This window comes from Oryx dammah, unplaced genomic scaffold (genome assembly GCF_014754425.2).
Source record: "Oryx dammah isolate SB20612 unplaced genomic scaffold, SCBI_Odam_1.1 HiC_scaffold_2, whole genome shotgun sequence".
In the NCBI taxonomy this organism is placed as follows: Eukaryota; Metazoa; Chordata; class Mammalia; order Artiodactyla; family Bovidae; genus Oryx; species Oryx dammah.
Window position 1 is genome coordinate 192,500,689 of NW_024070186.1, and position 15,854 is coordinate 192,516,542.

Sequence of the window (15,854 nt, forward strand, 5' to 3'; positions counted from 1 at the left end):
TTTCAAAACAAAGCAAGATACTATTTATCTTTACTTATCACATGACATCCCCTCTGTGATGTTAAGTGATGTAGCTGGTATTGGTTGGGGAATAAGATGCTAATGGGTGTTTACTGAGTATCTTATTTCTAAAGAATAATTTGAAAATGTACCTTAGGGATCATGGGCTGAGTCATACCATTTCAATGATTCTTCTAGTTACTAACCCTAAAGTAAAGGACTCTGACGCAGATTTTCGTTAAAAAAATTTCTTTACAGCAATGTCTATTACATCGTTATCTATTATAATGAAAAACTGGGGAAAGCCTGTCTAAGCATAGAAGAATAGGAGACTGGTTAGATGGCTAGGGTATTCCATAAAATTGAATATTGATCAGTCATTAGAATAGAAACGGCCCATAGAATAAATCTAAATAGTTATTTGGGAAAAGACCAAAATGTTAACAATGTTTATCTGAGCTGCAGGCTTAAGGGAGATTTTCCTCCTTTGGTCTGTCTATATTTTCTAAATGTTGTACCATAAAGAAGCATTCCTGATATAATGTTTAAACACAGTAAAAGTATATGGTATAAAAATAAAACCTTAGGTGCGCCCTGCACCTTGGAGAACCCAGGCAAAATCACTAATAATTCCCAAGCTGGGATTCCCCACACTCTTGTGGTCAAAATGCTTAACAAAAATGATCTTGATGTCATTTCTGTGTTGCGAGAAAATGTCATTTTAGTGTTACACTAGCCATCCAAGACACCAGGTCTCCTATCAAACAAGTAAAATTGGTTTGATAAAATTTCTTGCCCTGTGTACAGTTCTTATTGCCTCTTTCTTTAAAACATAATCATTTTAGGGACTTCTCTGGTGGTCCAGCGGTTAAGAGTTCATCTTCCAATGCAGTGGGCTCAGGTTCAATGCCTGGTTGCAAACTAAGACTCCCACGTGCCGCGGGGCAACTAAGCCCACACACCACAAGGAAGATCCAGTTCAGCCAAAAAAATAATAAACTAAATTATTTTTAAAAAGATAATCATTTGAGTTAGGCAGCTGGTTTGCCAGGCAAGTTTTTCACTCTGTGACATTCTTGAGGAAGAGCCCTCAAAAGCACCTTGGGACAAGTCTGAAGACCACCACCTTGATATAAGATGGTCCCCTCCTACTATAATATCTTCAAAACACATGGGAACAGTCCTGAAGGGTGGAGTGTGGAGTGGGGGGCACAGCTGTCAGGGCAGGTGCTACCCAGCTCTGGGATCTCATATAGTTAACCTCTCTGAGCTTCCCTTTCCTCCAGAACATGGAGATGACTGATGCCTGCCTTCACCACTCTGCTCATTCTAGAATATTCTCCAAGAGAAGCAGTGCAGCGACCACTAGGCTGTGTCCCTCAGCCCTGGGTGTACTTTCAGCCCTGCCACTCACAACCTCAGTGACTTGGGCCCATCTCCTTTTCTGTAAAGTCATCCCCACCCGGCAGAGTCACCGCCGAGGTGACACTGGCTAGGGGCCACCTTGGCTCTGTCCCTGCCCCGCCCCACCCCCTGCCCTGGACACACCTGTGGGGAATGAATGGGCTTCCTGATTTTCTAGCATCAGCAGCCAGTGCCACCTGCCCCTGCCCACTGCCTCCCTGAAAAGACAGCAGTTGCTCTGATTGCTGCAGAAGCATGGTATAGAGGGTTGAATTGTGTTATGCCAATGCAGGAAATGTGGGTTCAATCCCTGGGTTGGGAAGATCCCCTGGAGAAGGAAATGGCAACCCACTCCAATATTCTTGCCTGGGAAATCCCATGGACAGAGGAGCCTGGTGGGCTGCAGGCCATTGGGTCACAAAGAGTTGGACACAACTTAGCCACTAGACAACAACAATAAAAGATATGTCCAAGTCCTAACACTTGTATGCTAGAGTGTGACCTTATTTGGAAATATAGTATAGATATAACTAAGAATCTCAAAATCAGATCCTTCTAGAATTAGGTTGGGCCTTAAATCCCATGCCTGGCATCCTTATAAGAGAAAGGTAAGGGGCATTTGACACAAATTCAGGGGAGAAGGCCATGAGAAGACAGGCAGAGACTAGAGTGATGCCACACAGCCAAGGAATGCCACAAAGCACCGGAATCCAGAGGGGGCAATGAGAACCTTTGGAGGGACTGGACCCTGGTGGTATCTCGTTTCAGACTTCCGGCCTCCATCACTAAGAGAGAATACACTTCTGTTGTTTGAAACCACCAAGTTTATGGTAATTTGTTACAGCAGCCCCAAGAAACACACACACACAGACACCCCCACTTAGAGCAAGTGGTAAAGAAAGTGGGCTCTGCAGCCTGGCGCTGTGGGTTCCCATCCCGACTCCTCCACCTGACGGATGGAAACCTTCAACTACTTAGTTCATGTCTCCATGCCTCAGTTTCCACACACAGAAAATGGAAAATCAGTAACAGTACTTCTTTCCAGGGTTGCTGGGAAATTTAAATAACAGATTTCATTTAGAACACTGTTTAGCACATAGTAGGCCCTCAGTGAATACCAGCAATTTTGAGCATTAGGGTCATACTCAGGCTACGGGGTGGAGAAGAAAATGGCATCCCATTCCAGTATTTTTGCCTGGAAAATCCTATGGACTGAGGAGCCTGGCAGGCTACAGTTCATGGGGTCACAGAGTCAGACAGGATTAAGCAGCTGAGCACAGGCTACAAGGAGTTGTGACTTTCCGAATTGTTAAACCCAGAAGATTCAGTTGTCAATATCCCAGTTTCGTCCATAGCTATGTATGGCTTTGTCAGTTCTGAAATTGTCTGAAGTGTTTGAATATCTATTACTGTTGTTGTCGTTTAGTCATTAAGTTGTGTCTAGCTCTTTGAGGCCACTCTCCAGGCCGAGCCTCACCACCAGCCTTAGGTTGTGGTTCTTTCTGCCCGATTCCCATGTTTCCATCTAATCAACAAGACTATAAACTGGCTTATTCATCTTGTCTGGTTCAGAGCACCTGCCTGGGCAGGCAGAGCCAAGCCTCCTGTGTTTGCAGAATGAGTAAATTTATTACTCTGCATAAAACACCACTTCTTTTTAATTGCTCTAAATTTACATCACCTACATTCCAAAGGTTAGATTACCCCTTTGGCTATTGTGAACAAATCCATTCTGGTCTTCACCCCAGTATTATACATCGAACATTTCCGCTTCCACTTTGGCCTTTCTAGGTTCCAGAACTCCCCGGACCACTTGGGGCCCCTGAGGCAGCCCTTCCAAGAGAGACACTCGGTCCCTGTTCTCCGCTGCCATTCTGAGCAGCTCCCCTCCCCCACCCTTCCTAAGAACACTTTGGAACTTCGAGTCTGCAGGACAGCTACGACTCTAGTCCTCACAGTAGGAACTTTGTGGCCTCTGCAGCAGTGGAGAGTGGAGAATCTAGACCGTGTCCCTGTCTTTGTCCTCCTTCCTGAGCCCAGACCTCTAGGAAAGCTCCATCCAGAAATTCCATGCTCACCCCAAGCTCAAGAGGCCTGCCTGGAGCCCACTGTTAACCACGAAAAAGAGTCTCTTGCTTCTAGAGTCACGCAGGCTCTAAAACCATCTATCTTGGTGCCTCCACAGCCCATCCTCGAGAGGAAACACCTCTCCATTTCTAGGGGAGTTGGGTTCCCAGACAGACCCTCACGGCCTGCTGCCAGTGTTAGGGGAAGGACACTGACAGAAACCACCCACGTGGCCATACACCATAGTAAGCATTTGCATGTTATTTCATGACAGGAGGTCCTGGTAAGGAACATGGAACTAACAAGCCACCACCAACCAGAAGAATTAGGGAAAGGTCAAAAGGAGACACCACAGGTCCAGTCATCTCTCAGAATCCTTCTCTCTGGCATCCATCTTGGCTGAGCCACCAGGAAGGACCCTGAGTCAGAATGGTTGGCCAAAAACAGCCTGGAAACTAATCCCATCACCAAAAAACCCGAGCCAGGGAGCCACGTGGCAGAGCAGTCCTCCTGGGTTCCCTTACCCTACTGCTCTGCACCCGGACGCCCCTTCCCAATGAAGTCTCTTACTGTGTCAGATCGTGTGTCTCCTCAAGCAGTTCAATTCTGACTGATAAACAGGAGCCCACTCTCAGGCCCTGGAAGGGGTCTCCCTTCCTGCAAAACCAGGCTGGTTCTCAATGTGTCTGTCTTACCAGCGTGACCCACCCCTGCTCTGTCCTTGGACGTTCTCTGGTGTCTCCATCTGGTTTTAATGCTCCTGTTGCCTGAAGATGGTCTCGCACCCGCACGCCTTCCCCACCGGGCACATGCCCCTCACCTGGGGGTATTCCTACACCCTGACTCCCCTGCACAGCCCTGCAGCGTTTTTCTACTTTCTCCGGCTGGCATTCCTTGTCCCTACTGTTCACTTGTCCAGGACCTCATCAGTCTTCATGGTGGGAACTGGGGAACCCAGAGGAGGGAGCAGATGAGAAACAAAGAAAACCACAGATGCCACCCCTGGTGTCTGCTCTGATGTCTGAACCCCTCCCTGAGAACCCAGAATACATGCAGGGGGGTGGAGGTATTGCAGAGGGCTGAGGGCCTGCAGTGTAGACTCAAGGGCAGCACAGACCTAGAGTCAGATGAGTGAGGTTATGGTGATCGCCATATGATTACCAGTCACACTGTTCCCAGATAAGTCACTCACCCTCTCTGACCCTTGCTTTCCTATCTGCCTTCCTTTCCTTTCACAATCTTCCTAATAAAAGTCATACAGACTGCATGCTGTGAAATGTCTTTGTAAATAGCAGATCCTTCTTCGAGTTGGGGGCAGTGGGTCGTGGGGTGTCCTCAGACTTGGAGTTCCCTGGAGTGGCCCTACTTGCCTGACCTCTTCACGCCTGACAGCTGTCTGCACTTATCAGGACAGACACTTTTCGACTCCTTAGTGTGCTAATGGCTCCAACATGATGTTTTTCCTCGCAGTTATGATCATCTTGCCAACAGGAGTCTTTGCTTGTGTGGGTGGGATCTCTAAGGCATGGCAGGAGGCACAGAGGCCACACACTTGCTGACTTCTGGATCCTTCCTCATCGTCATTGCCCTCAGCTTCTGGCTGGGGAGCTGGGACGGGCAGACCCCTCCTACGGCTGACCCCCGCCATAGCTTCCTTTTCTCCGTGTATTACCTTAGAGCTAATATGTCTGTGATTAACGTTTTTTCATAATGTCCCTAAATCCACTAAGTTTACACCCCAGTCCTGCCCCCTCTCCCCTCAGGTTCTCCCAGCCAGAGCCACTGCCCCCACCACATCCTGGTAGAGGAGAAGGAAGTGGATCCAGGCATGGTGGACTGAGGTTGCCTCTAAGGACCTAAGTTCCCATGTGGGCTATCTCACGGCTGCCCTTGAAGACCTCCAGAGACATCCCCACCTTCAGCCCCCACCCTCAACCCACGGTGACCCCTCACCACATACCCTGCAGGCCCATTCAACTCAAGAGATGCCACTTTCAACTGGTTGGCACCTTGGGCTCATTCCCCCAGTGCCCCTCACAGGAGCACCCACTTTGCCCACCCCTTCCCCCAGGGGTGCTTCCCTGTTGCTAGGGAATCGAAAAGTCTGAACCCATGGGAATCAGCTTATAACCAGTCTCTTCCCAGACAAACGGCCGTGACAAGGTTTTTTTTTGTTTGTCTGTTTGCTTTCTGGCTGCCCTGCACAGCTTTCTGGATCTTGCTTCTCCACTTAGGGACTGAACTTGTGCCCCTGACAGTGGAAGCCCAGAGTCTTACCACTGGACTACCAGGGCAGTCCCTCCATGACAAGCTATAACAAGGACCTCAGAGCCTGGCTCCCCCTCAAGCCCTTCCATGATCTCTAACTAGAGGGGCTACCCCTGGCCCCCCTGAGGCTCTCCCCAGGCCAGGAGGGAAGCTACTGGACACCCCGTGGGCTCCTGCCCTCCCGGCCAGGGCCAGCAGCCTGTGCAGTGTCTCCATGAAATTTGGAAAGAGCTGACCCGACACTTAGGCCGACGCAACCCCCAGGATGAAGGCAGGCAGAGACCACCGCCCAGATGAAGAAAAAGCCCCCTTGGGGAGGGTGGATTCCAGCAAACCATCAACAACGTAGCATAGCCCAGGCCCCTCCCTCCGCACCCATGGGTCTCCAGGGTGACCCCTTTAGCTCCCAAAGACAGGATGAGGTCATGGCCGGGGTGTCCATCCCTTGAGCAGCCCCCTCCCCTGAAAAGAGAAGGAGGGAAGAAAGAAGGGAAGTGAGCCCTCTGAAGCCCTGCCTGAGGCCAGCACACACCAGGACCACTGGGGACCAGGCCCGGGTCTCACTCACCTAATGATCCAGATGTGGTAGTGTTCGTGGATGAGGCAGTGATGGGTACCCAGAGCCAGAAGACCATCGGCAGGATCCAGGTCACCAGCATCTCCCTGAGCGTGAGGCCCTGGCTGTAGGGTCTGCCCACATCAGGAGAGACTAAGAAATGAGTGCTTCCCAGGGAGGGATCAGCTATATAAAGCACCCTGGAGACCTTTGCCTTGGGAAGGACAGGGTCTGGCCCAGGGTGGAGATGAGCGTATAGGGCTGAGTAGGTGACACATGCTGACCAGAGGGAGGTGGTCAAAGGGCAGCCGGGCCACCCTCCTCCTCTCTAAGGGACCAGAACCAGCCTCCGCAGGGTCTCTAGACAACGGAAGCCAGAGTCACGGGTGGGGCAGGGCAGGAGGGAGGGACAGGCAGTCAGAGGTGTCAGAGTATATGACGGTTGCCAAGAGGCAGGGGCCAACAGATGCCAGGAAGATGGTGACTGTGGAGGGGGTGGGGTGTCAGAGCCCTGGGGGGGGCTGCAGGCCAGGCCAGGCCGAGGGAAGAAGCCTCCACCTTTGCCCCCGAGAGGCTTCGCTGCTGGTCTTTCCCCGTCATCCACCCAGTGCTGGCCCCTTCCGAAGAAGGGCAGTGGCTTCCTCCCCCAGGCCTCCTCTGACCACTAGTGCCTCTCCCAGGTGGGGCTGCCTCTCACACCTGAGGCTTTATGGTGCTGGTCTCCACCCTCACAGTGGCCACTGCCAGTATCCTCTTCTGTCCTGAACAAAAGTCCCAGGGGCTTTCTGACACCCCCACCCAAGGAAGCAGGTTGTGCCAGCCCTGACCCCCCTCAGCTCTCGTCTGACGGGCCTAGCTGCCCACAATAGTGGGAATGAGAGGGCCCTAGGTACGGCAGGCTCTGGCAGGAGTGTGTCTGCCACCGAGGCTTCTAGTCTCAAGGTCTTTGGGGATGCTTGGCTTACCCATCAGAGCCAAAGGCAGCTCTGACCATTGCGGCCAGTGGCGGCAGTCACCCTCACCCACCACCCAAAGCCAGCTCTGAGCTCTTAACATTAAGGGGCACAGACGACAAACTCCACAGGCTCCCGCCCCTGCTCCCACCCGCTTCCTGAAAACAGGGTCCTCCACTCTTTACATTTCCTTTGAAGCCAGTCATGGCTCTTGAGAGCTGGCCAAAGACCCTTCTTTCCTCAGTGGAAGAAACCAGCACTCCCAGGCGCCCCCACAGCCTCTCTTCCAATGTACTTGCTCCTCAACCGATGGGTGCGTGAGGAAAAAAAAGGCACAGAGCAGGATTTCTGTTTTGTTTTGTTTTGTTTTTTTACAACAAATATTACATTATGTACAGCTGGTTGAACTGGAGACTTGCAGACTTCCTGTTCCCAGGTGAGGTCTTCCTGCAAAGGAGGCCGGGCTCCTGGCTTCACAGGTTACAGCAGAGATGGGGGTGAGCCAGGGAGAGGAAGGGGGGGAGGTGGGGGAGGGGTAGGAAGTGGGGGCACTATGGGAGAGGAGGGAGAGTTAGGGGAATGGGGAGGAGGGGCTGAGGGAGCTTTCCCACCTCAGGGCCCCTCTTCCCCTCATCTTCAGGGACCTGGGAACCTACCTGCCACCCCCCACCCACCGGGATCCAGGGCCCTTAGGGGTGACAGGAAGGATGGGAACTCAGAATGGGGGACCTGGTCTAGGGAACCCCAGTTGGGGGTCCTAAGATGCAGAGGGCATCTGTACCTACCTAGGGAGTGGGGTGGGGAGGAGGGAGGATTTAGGAGTGGGGCATGGAGATGTGGGGGGCAGGGGGATTTAGGGTTGAGGATAGAAAGATGAGGAAGAGGAAAGTATGGAAACAGGGAGACACAAGGCGGGAGTGTGGGGGAGGAGGGACTTAAGAAGAAGTGGGTTCAGAGGGGAGAGGGTTAAGAAGTGGTGGAGGGGCGCAGCAGGGAGTTACAGAAGGACAGGGGAGGAGGCTGGGACAGGCTGCAGGCTGCTTACAGGTATGGCGGGGAGGACCCGGCTGGCAGTAGGGATGCACACAGGAAAAGGAGAGGCAGAGGCCTGAGCCTCGGGGAAGGACATGAGGACTGGGATGTGAGTGAAGCCATATGAGCATGAAGGCCGACACAGGAAGGTGCATCGGGACAGAGGTCGGACCCAAGACACCCGGTTTCACTATAACCAACAGGAGGTATCAGGAGCAGTGGGCCACTTGCATTTTACAGATGACAAAACCGAAGTTCAGAGAAGTTACTGACTTGCCCAACGTCCCACAGTGGAAGAGCATGGATTTGAACTGGGTCTGCAGGTGGGTTTCACCCAAGATGGGGGAAGGATGAGGGTAGGCGGAGGTCTGTTATGCCCTAGGAAGCCAGGAGACTGAGCCGCACGAGCCCGCGGCCATCTCTCCAAAGGCAGTGCACATGGTTCTCTCCGCTGTCCGGGCAGGTGGAGAGGGCAGTGGGGCTCACGGTGAGGACGAGACCACCTCAGGTCTGTGAATATGCACCTGCCACAGAATTCACAAGACGGGGAGTGAGAACAGGGAACCGCCCTGCGGGGGCCTGGCTAGGAGGTCACTGCCTCCTGTCCCAGCCAGCCCCCTGCCCTGGGAGAGGGGCATCAGGAGCTGGACCTGTGACAGCTCCTTACCATCAACCCATCCCGACCCCTCACCCTGGCATTGGTGTCCACGGTGTCCAAGGCCACAGAGAAAATTTTATCTTTACCTGAGAATGAAAAGAGAACGGGGAGGAAGAGGAAGAGGTGGAGAGTAAAAGGGGGAGGGAAGGAAATGTGAGGAAGGCAGGGCCTCAGGGCTTTCCTGGGCCCCTGGGCCTGCGCTGCAGGGAGGGCCTGTGCAGGACCTGGGCCTTAGAGTGGGGCATGGAAGCAGCGAAGCAAACTCTAGGGCAGTAGCTAGACGCCTGTCTTGGACAAGAAAAGTCCTCTGGTCTGCCCAGACCGAAAATGGTGCCCAGTGAAGCACCCTCCAGCCCCGCCCTTCTCCAGGAGACAAAACTCACCTCTTCTGTCATCCTGGAAGGCAATGTTAGAAAAAGCCGGTTTTGCACTCTCATCCCAGGTCTCGAACAACTTCCTGTCGTCCCTGGACCTGCCAGAAGGCCACCGTGTTGTCAGAGCAGGGTAACCTGGTCCGGGACGCCTTTCCCTCACCCATCCATCTGCAGCTCACTCACCTGCCTCGGCCTTGCCTATCCCTCCTCCGGGAGCGCACGACGAACACGCTCAGCGCCACCACCAGCAGCAGCAGAAGCAGGGCCCCAGCTCCCGCCAGGCCCCCGACCAGCGCCTTCCAGGAGATGGCTACCTCGCAGCGTGGGCCCGAGAACCAGTGCGTGTCCGTAGAGAAGCAGCTGGAGGAGGGGGTCCCAGGTCAACACCACCTCACCACCTCCCGGGTCTGGTCCATCGCGCCCCTGGACCATCCTGTTCCTGGCAGGTGGGCGGGGCTTCATCCTGGGGCAAGTGGGCGGGGCCTCTGGAATGGTCGACGGTTAGGGGTCAGGGATTGGCCTAGCTGGCTGTGGGCGGGGCCTCACCGGCAAAAAGGACCACTCCTCTGCAGAAAGCATTGGCCCTGATGGCAGTCAATGGCGCCTTCCACACGCGCTGTGCAATTGGTGACACAGCGCAGCTGGTTCTCCTCCAGGAAAGGGAAGTAGAAATCCTCAAAATCTTTGGGAGCAGCGCGGCGACAGATGGCTGGGGGGTAGGTAGGGGGTTGCAGACGTAAAGACCTCATCCATTTTACTCTGGGGCCTGGCTATGGTAATTCTGAAAATGGATAGAGGACTGCATTTCCGCGGGTGGCGTGTCAGCGGGTAGACCGTGGAATTAGATGAGTGCAGGGAGGCTCGTCACCCTCTCCTCACCTTCTCTGTTGATCCTTCCCCACGTGGAAGCTACTAACAAGGACCTGAGAGGCAGCCCTGCCAGGTCAGTACCACCTGCCTCCTCAAAAGGTCTCCCCTCCTCCCTGGGAATTTCAATGGACAGATGTCCCTTGTGGGAGGGGTCCCGGCCACCTGGGGCCACTCAGCCCTTTGCCCCACCTCTCACCTTCAGGTGACAGCTCCGTCCTGGTGTTGTTGTTCACCTTGATGGAGTCAGGCTTAAAACACAAGACTGGGGGGCCACAGGCACGGGTGGAATCGGGGGAGGCACAGGAAGGGACAGAGAGCGCTCTGTCAGTATGGGGGAGGTTTGGATGGGCCATGAAGGAAGGCTCCTTGGGCCTCCCTCATGTCCCCTGAATAGCCAGGGGTCCTCAGCCACCCGGGAGACCTTGAGCAGCTCTCTCTCCCGCAGCTCCTAGGTTCTGACAACCCTTCCTTAGGCTCAGCCTTGACCCGGTTTTCTGTGGGCCTGTCTCTCTTCTCCTGTCCTGCCTGAGGTACCACAGGGCTGACACCTGCCCCCCGTAGGCCCCTGTGTGAGTTGGAGCAGGCTGGGATGGTGGCTGTGACCCTGACCCCTCCCTCCAGCCCCAGGCCCCCAGCCTCTATTCACCCTGGTCATTCTGGCAGCTGTTCCCATCCTGGCTGACATTCTGGAGCTCCTCCTTCAAGGCCACCTTCACCTTCTCATACTCCTCCTCCACCTGGAGGCTGAAGGGTAACTCCAGCAGGACTAGATATTCCACCACGATGCTGCCATTCCTGGGGGCGGGGGTGGGGTGCAGAGAGCCTTAAAAGGTGCCCAGCCCCAAGCCACCATACAACTGTAGAAGGGCATTTCCAGACCAGCCACAGCTATGCAGGTGTTGGCAGGAAGGGGCAGAGGCAATGAGATGGGATTCCGGACTGATTATGTCCAGAAGGGGCTGCTAGCTTCTCTGCCTTGGGCAGCCTGGGTAGGCGGGACAAGGAATGATTGACATTCTCTTTGTGTTCCCTCAAGCCATAATCAAACCAGGCCCTTCTGGGCTCTCTGCCTCCCTCTTGCTGACCCATCCACTAGACCAGTTGCCAACCGGAGAGACCAGCTGTGGTCCTGACACCAGGCACCAGGCCTCAGGCACCACCTCCCTGTAGATTCCAATCATTCTGCATCCAGCTGCTTCATGGAGAGGGGAGACATCCCTCCTACAGAGGAATGAATCCTGAAATGATCCCCAAACACCCTTCATGGAGTAGTTTTCTTGCCTCCTCCGTCCATCCCTCTCTTTATGACATTGAATGATTCCGAAAGCAAGGGATGGCTTCTTTGGCCCTTCTTTGTGCTCCCCCCCCACCACCACACACACTTAACACTGCCTCCACGGCCCTGGAAAGGGGTCCTACCTCAGAGAAAGGATCTGCACCTCCTTGAATCCCTGCACGTTTTGGTAAATCTTCTTCATCTGAAATGCAAAGGATCCTGTCTGAACCTCCAATCAGAGGACACCCCCGGGCCCAAGCTACACTCCAAGGGCATACCCCTGAATTTTGCCCCCTTCCTCCTCACCTGATCCTGGAAGGCTTTTGTGAAATCCCTGTAGACCTGAGAACTTTTGTTATTGAGGTCCGGGGAGAACTCCTGGTTGACAGACACCTCCATGTTCACTTCAGCATCCACTTTGTCTGCACAACATGCTTCTGGTCATTTCACGATCTCTTCCTGCCTAACATCACTACCACCACGCTAACCCAGAAGCTGCTCCTGTGGACCCTCTCCATGTTCCCTGAGGACTGACTGAATACCAGGAGAGAGAGAGGTAGGATTTCTGGGATGTGTTGTCCTGAGATGTGAGAAACACTGGACGTTGGGATGTCCCACAGTCAGTTCTGTAGTCTCTCTCTAGTCTGCCCCAGTGGGAAGAAGAAGAGTGGCCCCAAAGATGTCTATGTATAATCCCCAGAACCTGGTAATATATTATGCTACATGACAAGAAGGAGCTAAAGTGGCAGAAGGAATTAAGGGTACTAATCAGCTGACTTTAATATGGGAAAATTAGCATGGAATAGCTGATTGAGCCCAGTGTAATCACAAGAATCCTTAGCAGGGGAAGAGGAACTCAGAAGAAATGAGAACCACTCAGAGGATGATGTTAAGTATGGAAAAAAGGAACAGACATGCAATGTGGCTGGCGTCAAAGATGTAGCCAGGGGGCCTTGAGGAAGAAATGTAGGAGGCTGGAGAATGTGGAAAGGGCAAAGAAATGGATTCTCCCCTAGGGCTACCAGAAAGAACCCAGTCCTAGCCAATACCTTGATTTTAGCCCTGCAAGACTCAGGTTGGACTTCTAATCTACAAAGTTCTACAGTAATAAATTTGCATGGTTCATCTGCTGAGTTTGTGGTAATTTGATACAGCAGAAATTAGCAACACAGACTGGGAGGAGGTCCTAGGAAAGAGAGTGGCCCCAGTGACCTCCTGGAAGTAAGAGTGGAGGATAGGTATGGTATGGGGTAGAAGAGAGCATGAGAGAGAAAACAGGGATAAAGAGATTTGGCAAAATGGTTGGTCTCATTAAAGTGACACCTCCCAAGAGAAAGTGCAAAAAGCAACTCACCCAGATATATCTCTCTGGCAGCCAACTCGCAGTGGGAGCCATAGAAAGTTCGGGGACAGAAGCAGTGGCCCTGCGTCCAGGTGCCACCATTGTCACAAATGCCTGGGTAGCAAGTGAAAAGGGAAGTTCAGGCCAGGACTGACCATGGTCATGGAATTCAATAGAGGAATGAGAAGGGGTAAGAAAGAGGCAGGAGATCCAACCTGGGCTGCTGATAAACCTAGACTGTGTGGTCATCTGAGTCGTGGTCAAAGTTGTCCTGCGAGATGTATGCGTAGAGAGAGTCTTGGTGTCCACCGGTATCCGTGGAACTCTGGTGATCGGTAGGCTTTGAGGTGTCAACTTGCGTGTAGTCATCACAGAAGATGAAGATCTCCTTCTACGTTTCACGATGCGTGGGAAGGTAATGAAGCCAGGCACAGGCCGAGTATTTACAAAGTTGGAGTTGATCCAGGTCCCACTATTAGGCCTTCGTGTGCTCAGGAAAACCGTGTTGATGGGAATTCTTCCAATGTTGATAGAACTGGGAGCAGCAGTCTTGTTGGAGGGGTTAGTGTCCAGCATGGGAGGAGAAGTACCCAGTTTATCAGGGAACAGAGTTGTCATTCTTGTGGAATTGGGAGAGGTGACCATCTGAGATGGGACAGTGGGCATAGAGGTAACTTCAGCATTTGGACCCACTTTGATACATGGTGTAGTGGGAGAATCAGACTCTATTGTAACTGATATGGACTCTGGGCACGGGGTGGGGGAAGACAGAGTCAGCATGGTGGTCGTCTGGGTAGGAGATGTCATTAGGGAAGTCACGGTCGGGGAAGTTCTTGTCGTTTCAGTTGATGAAAAGGTGGGCAAAGCAGTGACAGAGGAAGGGCCTGTGTTTTCTGCCCTGGACATATGAGAGGAGGTAGAAAAAGAACTACTTGTCATAGAGACCTCTGAACTTGGGCTAATGGAAGATGACATTATTGCAGGTATTGAAGAGGAGATGATGGTACCAAAAGGGGTACTTATTACATTAGTAGAAGTACTCAATATAGGGAAAGCTGAAGAGGGAGAGATGCCTGAAGTACTGAGAGCTGTTATGGAGGTGGGTGCTGTTGCCGTGCGTGTGGTCCCAGTCTTGGCCGCTTCTGTGGTTGAGGGAGTGTGAGAGGATGCTGTGATATCAGTGGCAGGGGGAGACGTATGCGTGGGAGTGGTGACCTCAGTCCTGGTTGTGGTAAACGTCCCGGTCGGAGGTGAAGGGGTGGACGTGGACTGGGTGGCAGGGATCGTGGGTAGGGTAAACAGAGGGGTGGGGGCTGTGGTTTCAGTGGGTACTGGTTCTGTGGTTGTGAAAGATGGAAATGATACAGGCGAACTGGATGCTGTCAAGGTACTACTGGTCACTGGCGTAGAGACTGGAGATGTCTGAAAATGGACTGTGCTTGTTTGAGTGGCTGAGGATGTGATGGGAGAAATAGAAGTAATATCTGTTGTAAGAGACTCTACAGAAACGGTACCAATAGGAGTAGCTGTGGTTCTCAAAGCAGATGAAGCAAGCAGGGTTGTGTCCCTCACTGTGGCTGTTTCTATAGAAGCTGCAGTGGAGGACAGTCCCATGGAACTGGATTGATACAGGTATAGATCAGTGGTGATGGGTGCCAAAGTGGTTTCAGCCAGTTCCTGCATTGAACTAGACATGCTAATTGCATCTGAGGTGATACTCTCTGCCTGAGTGGTCCAGGTACTGCTGCTAGGCATGAGAGAAGGACCTAAAGATGGACCTGGAATGCTGGTAGAGAGGAAGGGAGTTGCTGTAGTTTGGATGTTAGGGGACACAGATGTCTCACTAGGCCTAGTGGCCCAGGTGGTCATGATATTAGAGGTTGTTCCTGTATTATGGGTAGTGGGGGAAGATGGGATATTACCTGTCGTGGGGGGGGATGTGCCAGACAGGGAAAGTGTGAAGCTGAGGTTGCTCTTGGAGGTGGAGGAACCAGCAGAATTCATGAATGTGGACTGGGTGGTGGCTGGTAACAGGATAGACACATCTGTACTGTCAGAGGATGCAGGCACATTCATGGATGTCTGCACAATAGTGGAGCTAGGCACAGATGCAGTGACAGAGGACCTGGCAAACCTCCCAGGAGAGTAGGTGGGTGAAGACGTGACACTGAGAGCACTCTGATCTTTTCTGGGGATGACTGTAGTGACCAAGGGTGTTCTATCAGGCTTGGTGGTTTTTAAACTGGAGCGCAAGGGCATAGGGGCTGTGATTGAACTGGGTAAATTTGCAGTGCCTGTGGAATTGGTTATTGCTGTAGAGGAACTGATGGCAGTAGGCATAGGAGATGAACGTGCAGAAGTGGCAAAGGGAGAGAGGATCTTGGATGAAAACGTGGATAGGTGACGTCTCTTTGTGATGGATTTGGAAGCTGGCTCTGTGGTTGTGGCAGTAGTGAATGAAGGTACCTGAGTGTACGATAAAGAGGTATCTCTGGTGGGAGACCATGGTACGGCATTTGTGTGGGTGGTGGGGAGTGCAGGCATGTCGGTGGGCAGAGGGCTGGTGTTCGGGGTGGAGGCGGAGGCGGGCTCTGCGCTGGGGGCAGGTGGAGGGGAGCGAGGCACCCCCGTGGACGAGGTCGGGCTGTTGGTGGCCACGGGAGTGGAGGTGGTGGGCGCGGGAGCATAGCGTGTGCTGCTGGGCGTGGCGGAGGATGTGACGGACGGCGCAGAGGGCACCTCCGTGGCGACAGGCTGGCTAGAGGTGTCCCTGGCAGGAGTCCCCGTGGTGGTGGGGTGCGGGGGCGGCACACTGGTGCTCGGGGCAGGTGGGCTGGCCCCCTCGGCCGGAGTGGTACTGGCCCGGGCCCTGGTACTGCCGGAGGCCGGGGAGGAGGCGCCTAGCGATGTGGCGGGAAAGGCGCTGGAGCCCAAGGGCGTCGCCGTGCCGCGGGGGGTGGTGAGGACGGAGGTGGCGGCCGGCGTGCTGGCCGAGGTTGCCTGGACAGGGAAGGTGCTGTGTGTGCGGTGGGTGGTGGGGCCGGAGGAGATGAT

General features: G+C 53.3%; 3 protein-coding genes across 3 annotated transcripts in view; all 3 read right to left on the minus strand.

Annotated features, from left to right (window-relative positions):
- Positions 1–9,661: 9,661 nt before the first annotated feature.
- Positions 9,662–12,030, minus strand: LOC120879026 (mucin-3B-like). The gene is made up of 5 exons (XM_040262047.1): positions 11,765–12,030; positions 11,602–11,660; positions 10,829–10,977; positions 10,379–10,444; positions 9,662–10,021 (listed from the first exon to the last, which is right to left on the minus strand). The coding sequence occupies exons 1-5, from the start codon at positions 11,855–11,857 to the stop codon at positions 9,855–9,857; spliced, it is 534 nt and encodes a 177-aa protein (XP_040117981.1). The 5' UTR covers positions 11,858–12,030; the 3' UTR covers positions 9,662–9,854.
- A 1,698-nt stretch (positions 12,031–13,728) lies between these two features.
- LOC120882835 (mucin-3A-like) lies at positions 13,729–15,306 on the minus strand. The gene is made up of 3 exons (XM_040266706.1): positions 15,095–15,306; positions 13,914–14,898; positions 13,729–13,758 (listed from the first exon to the last, which is right to left on the minus strand). The coding sequence occupies exons 1-3, from the start codon at positions 15,304–15,306 to the stop codon at positions 13,729–13,731; spliced, it is 1,227 nt and encodes a 408-aa protein (XP_040122640.1).
- A 252-nt stretch (positions 15,307–15,558) lies between these two features.
- MUC3A (mucin 3A, cell surface associated) overlaps positions 15,559–15,854 on the minus strand; it is a 5,074-nt gene continuing 4,778 nt past the window's right edge. The window contains exon 3 of the mRNA XM_040266707.1: positions 15,559–15,800. Within this exon, the coding sequence (XP_040122641.1) occupies positions 15,559–15,800 (242 nt within the window). The remainder of the gene's footprint in view (positions 15,801–15,854) is intronic.

Bases quoted from the DNA above. Each gene is read 5' to 3' on its own strand.
- LOC120879026 (XM_040262047.1), bottom strand. From the start codon at position 11,857: ATGGAGGTGTCTGTCAACCAGGAGTTCTCCCCGGACCTCAATAACAAA. The intron at 10,445-10,828 runs GTGAATAGAGGC...GTGGCCCCCCAG, and splicing joins CAGCTGCCAGAATGACCAGG to TCTTGTGTTTTAAGCCTGAC. The intron at 10,022-10,378 runs GTGAGAGGTGGG...CCTACCCCCCAG, and splicing joins GACGGAGCTGTCACCTGAAG to CCATCTGTCGCCGCGCTGCT.
- LOC120882835 (XM_040266706.1), bottom strand. From the start codon at position 15,306: ATGGTCTCCCACCAGAGATACCTCTTTATCGTACACTCAGGTACCTTC. The intron at 14,899-15,094 runs GCACTGCAAATT...ATCTGTGCCTAG, and splicing joins AGCAATAACCAATTCCACAG to CTCCACTATTGTGCAGACAT. The intron at 13,759-13,913 runs GCAACAGCACCC...ATCTTCCATTAG, and splicing joins AGACTGGGACCACACGCACG to CCCAAGTTCAGAGGTCTCTA.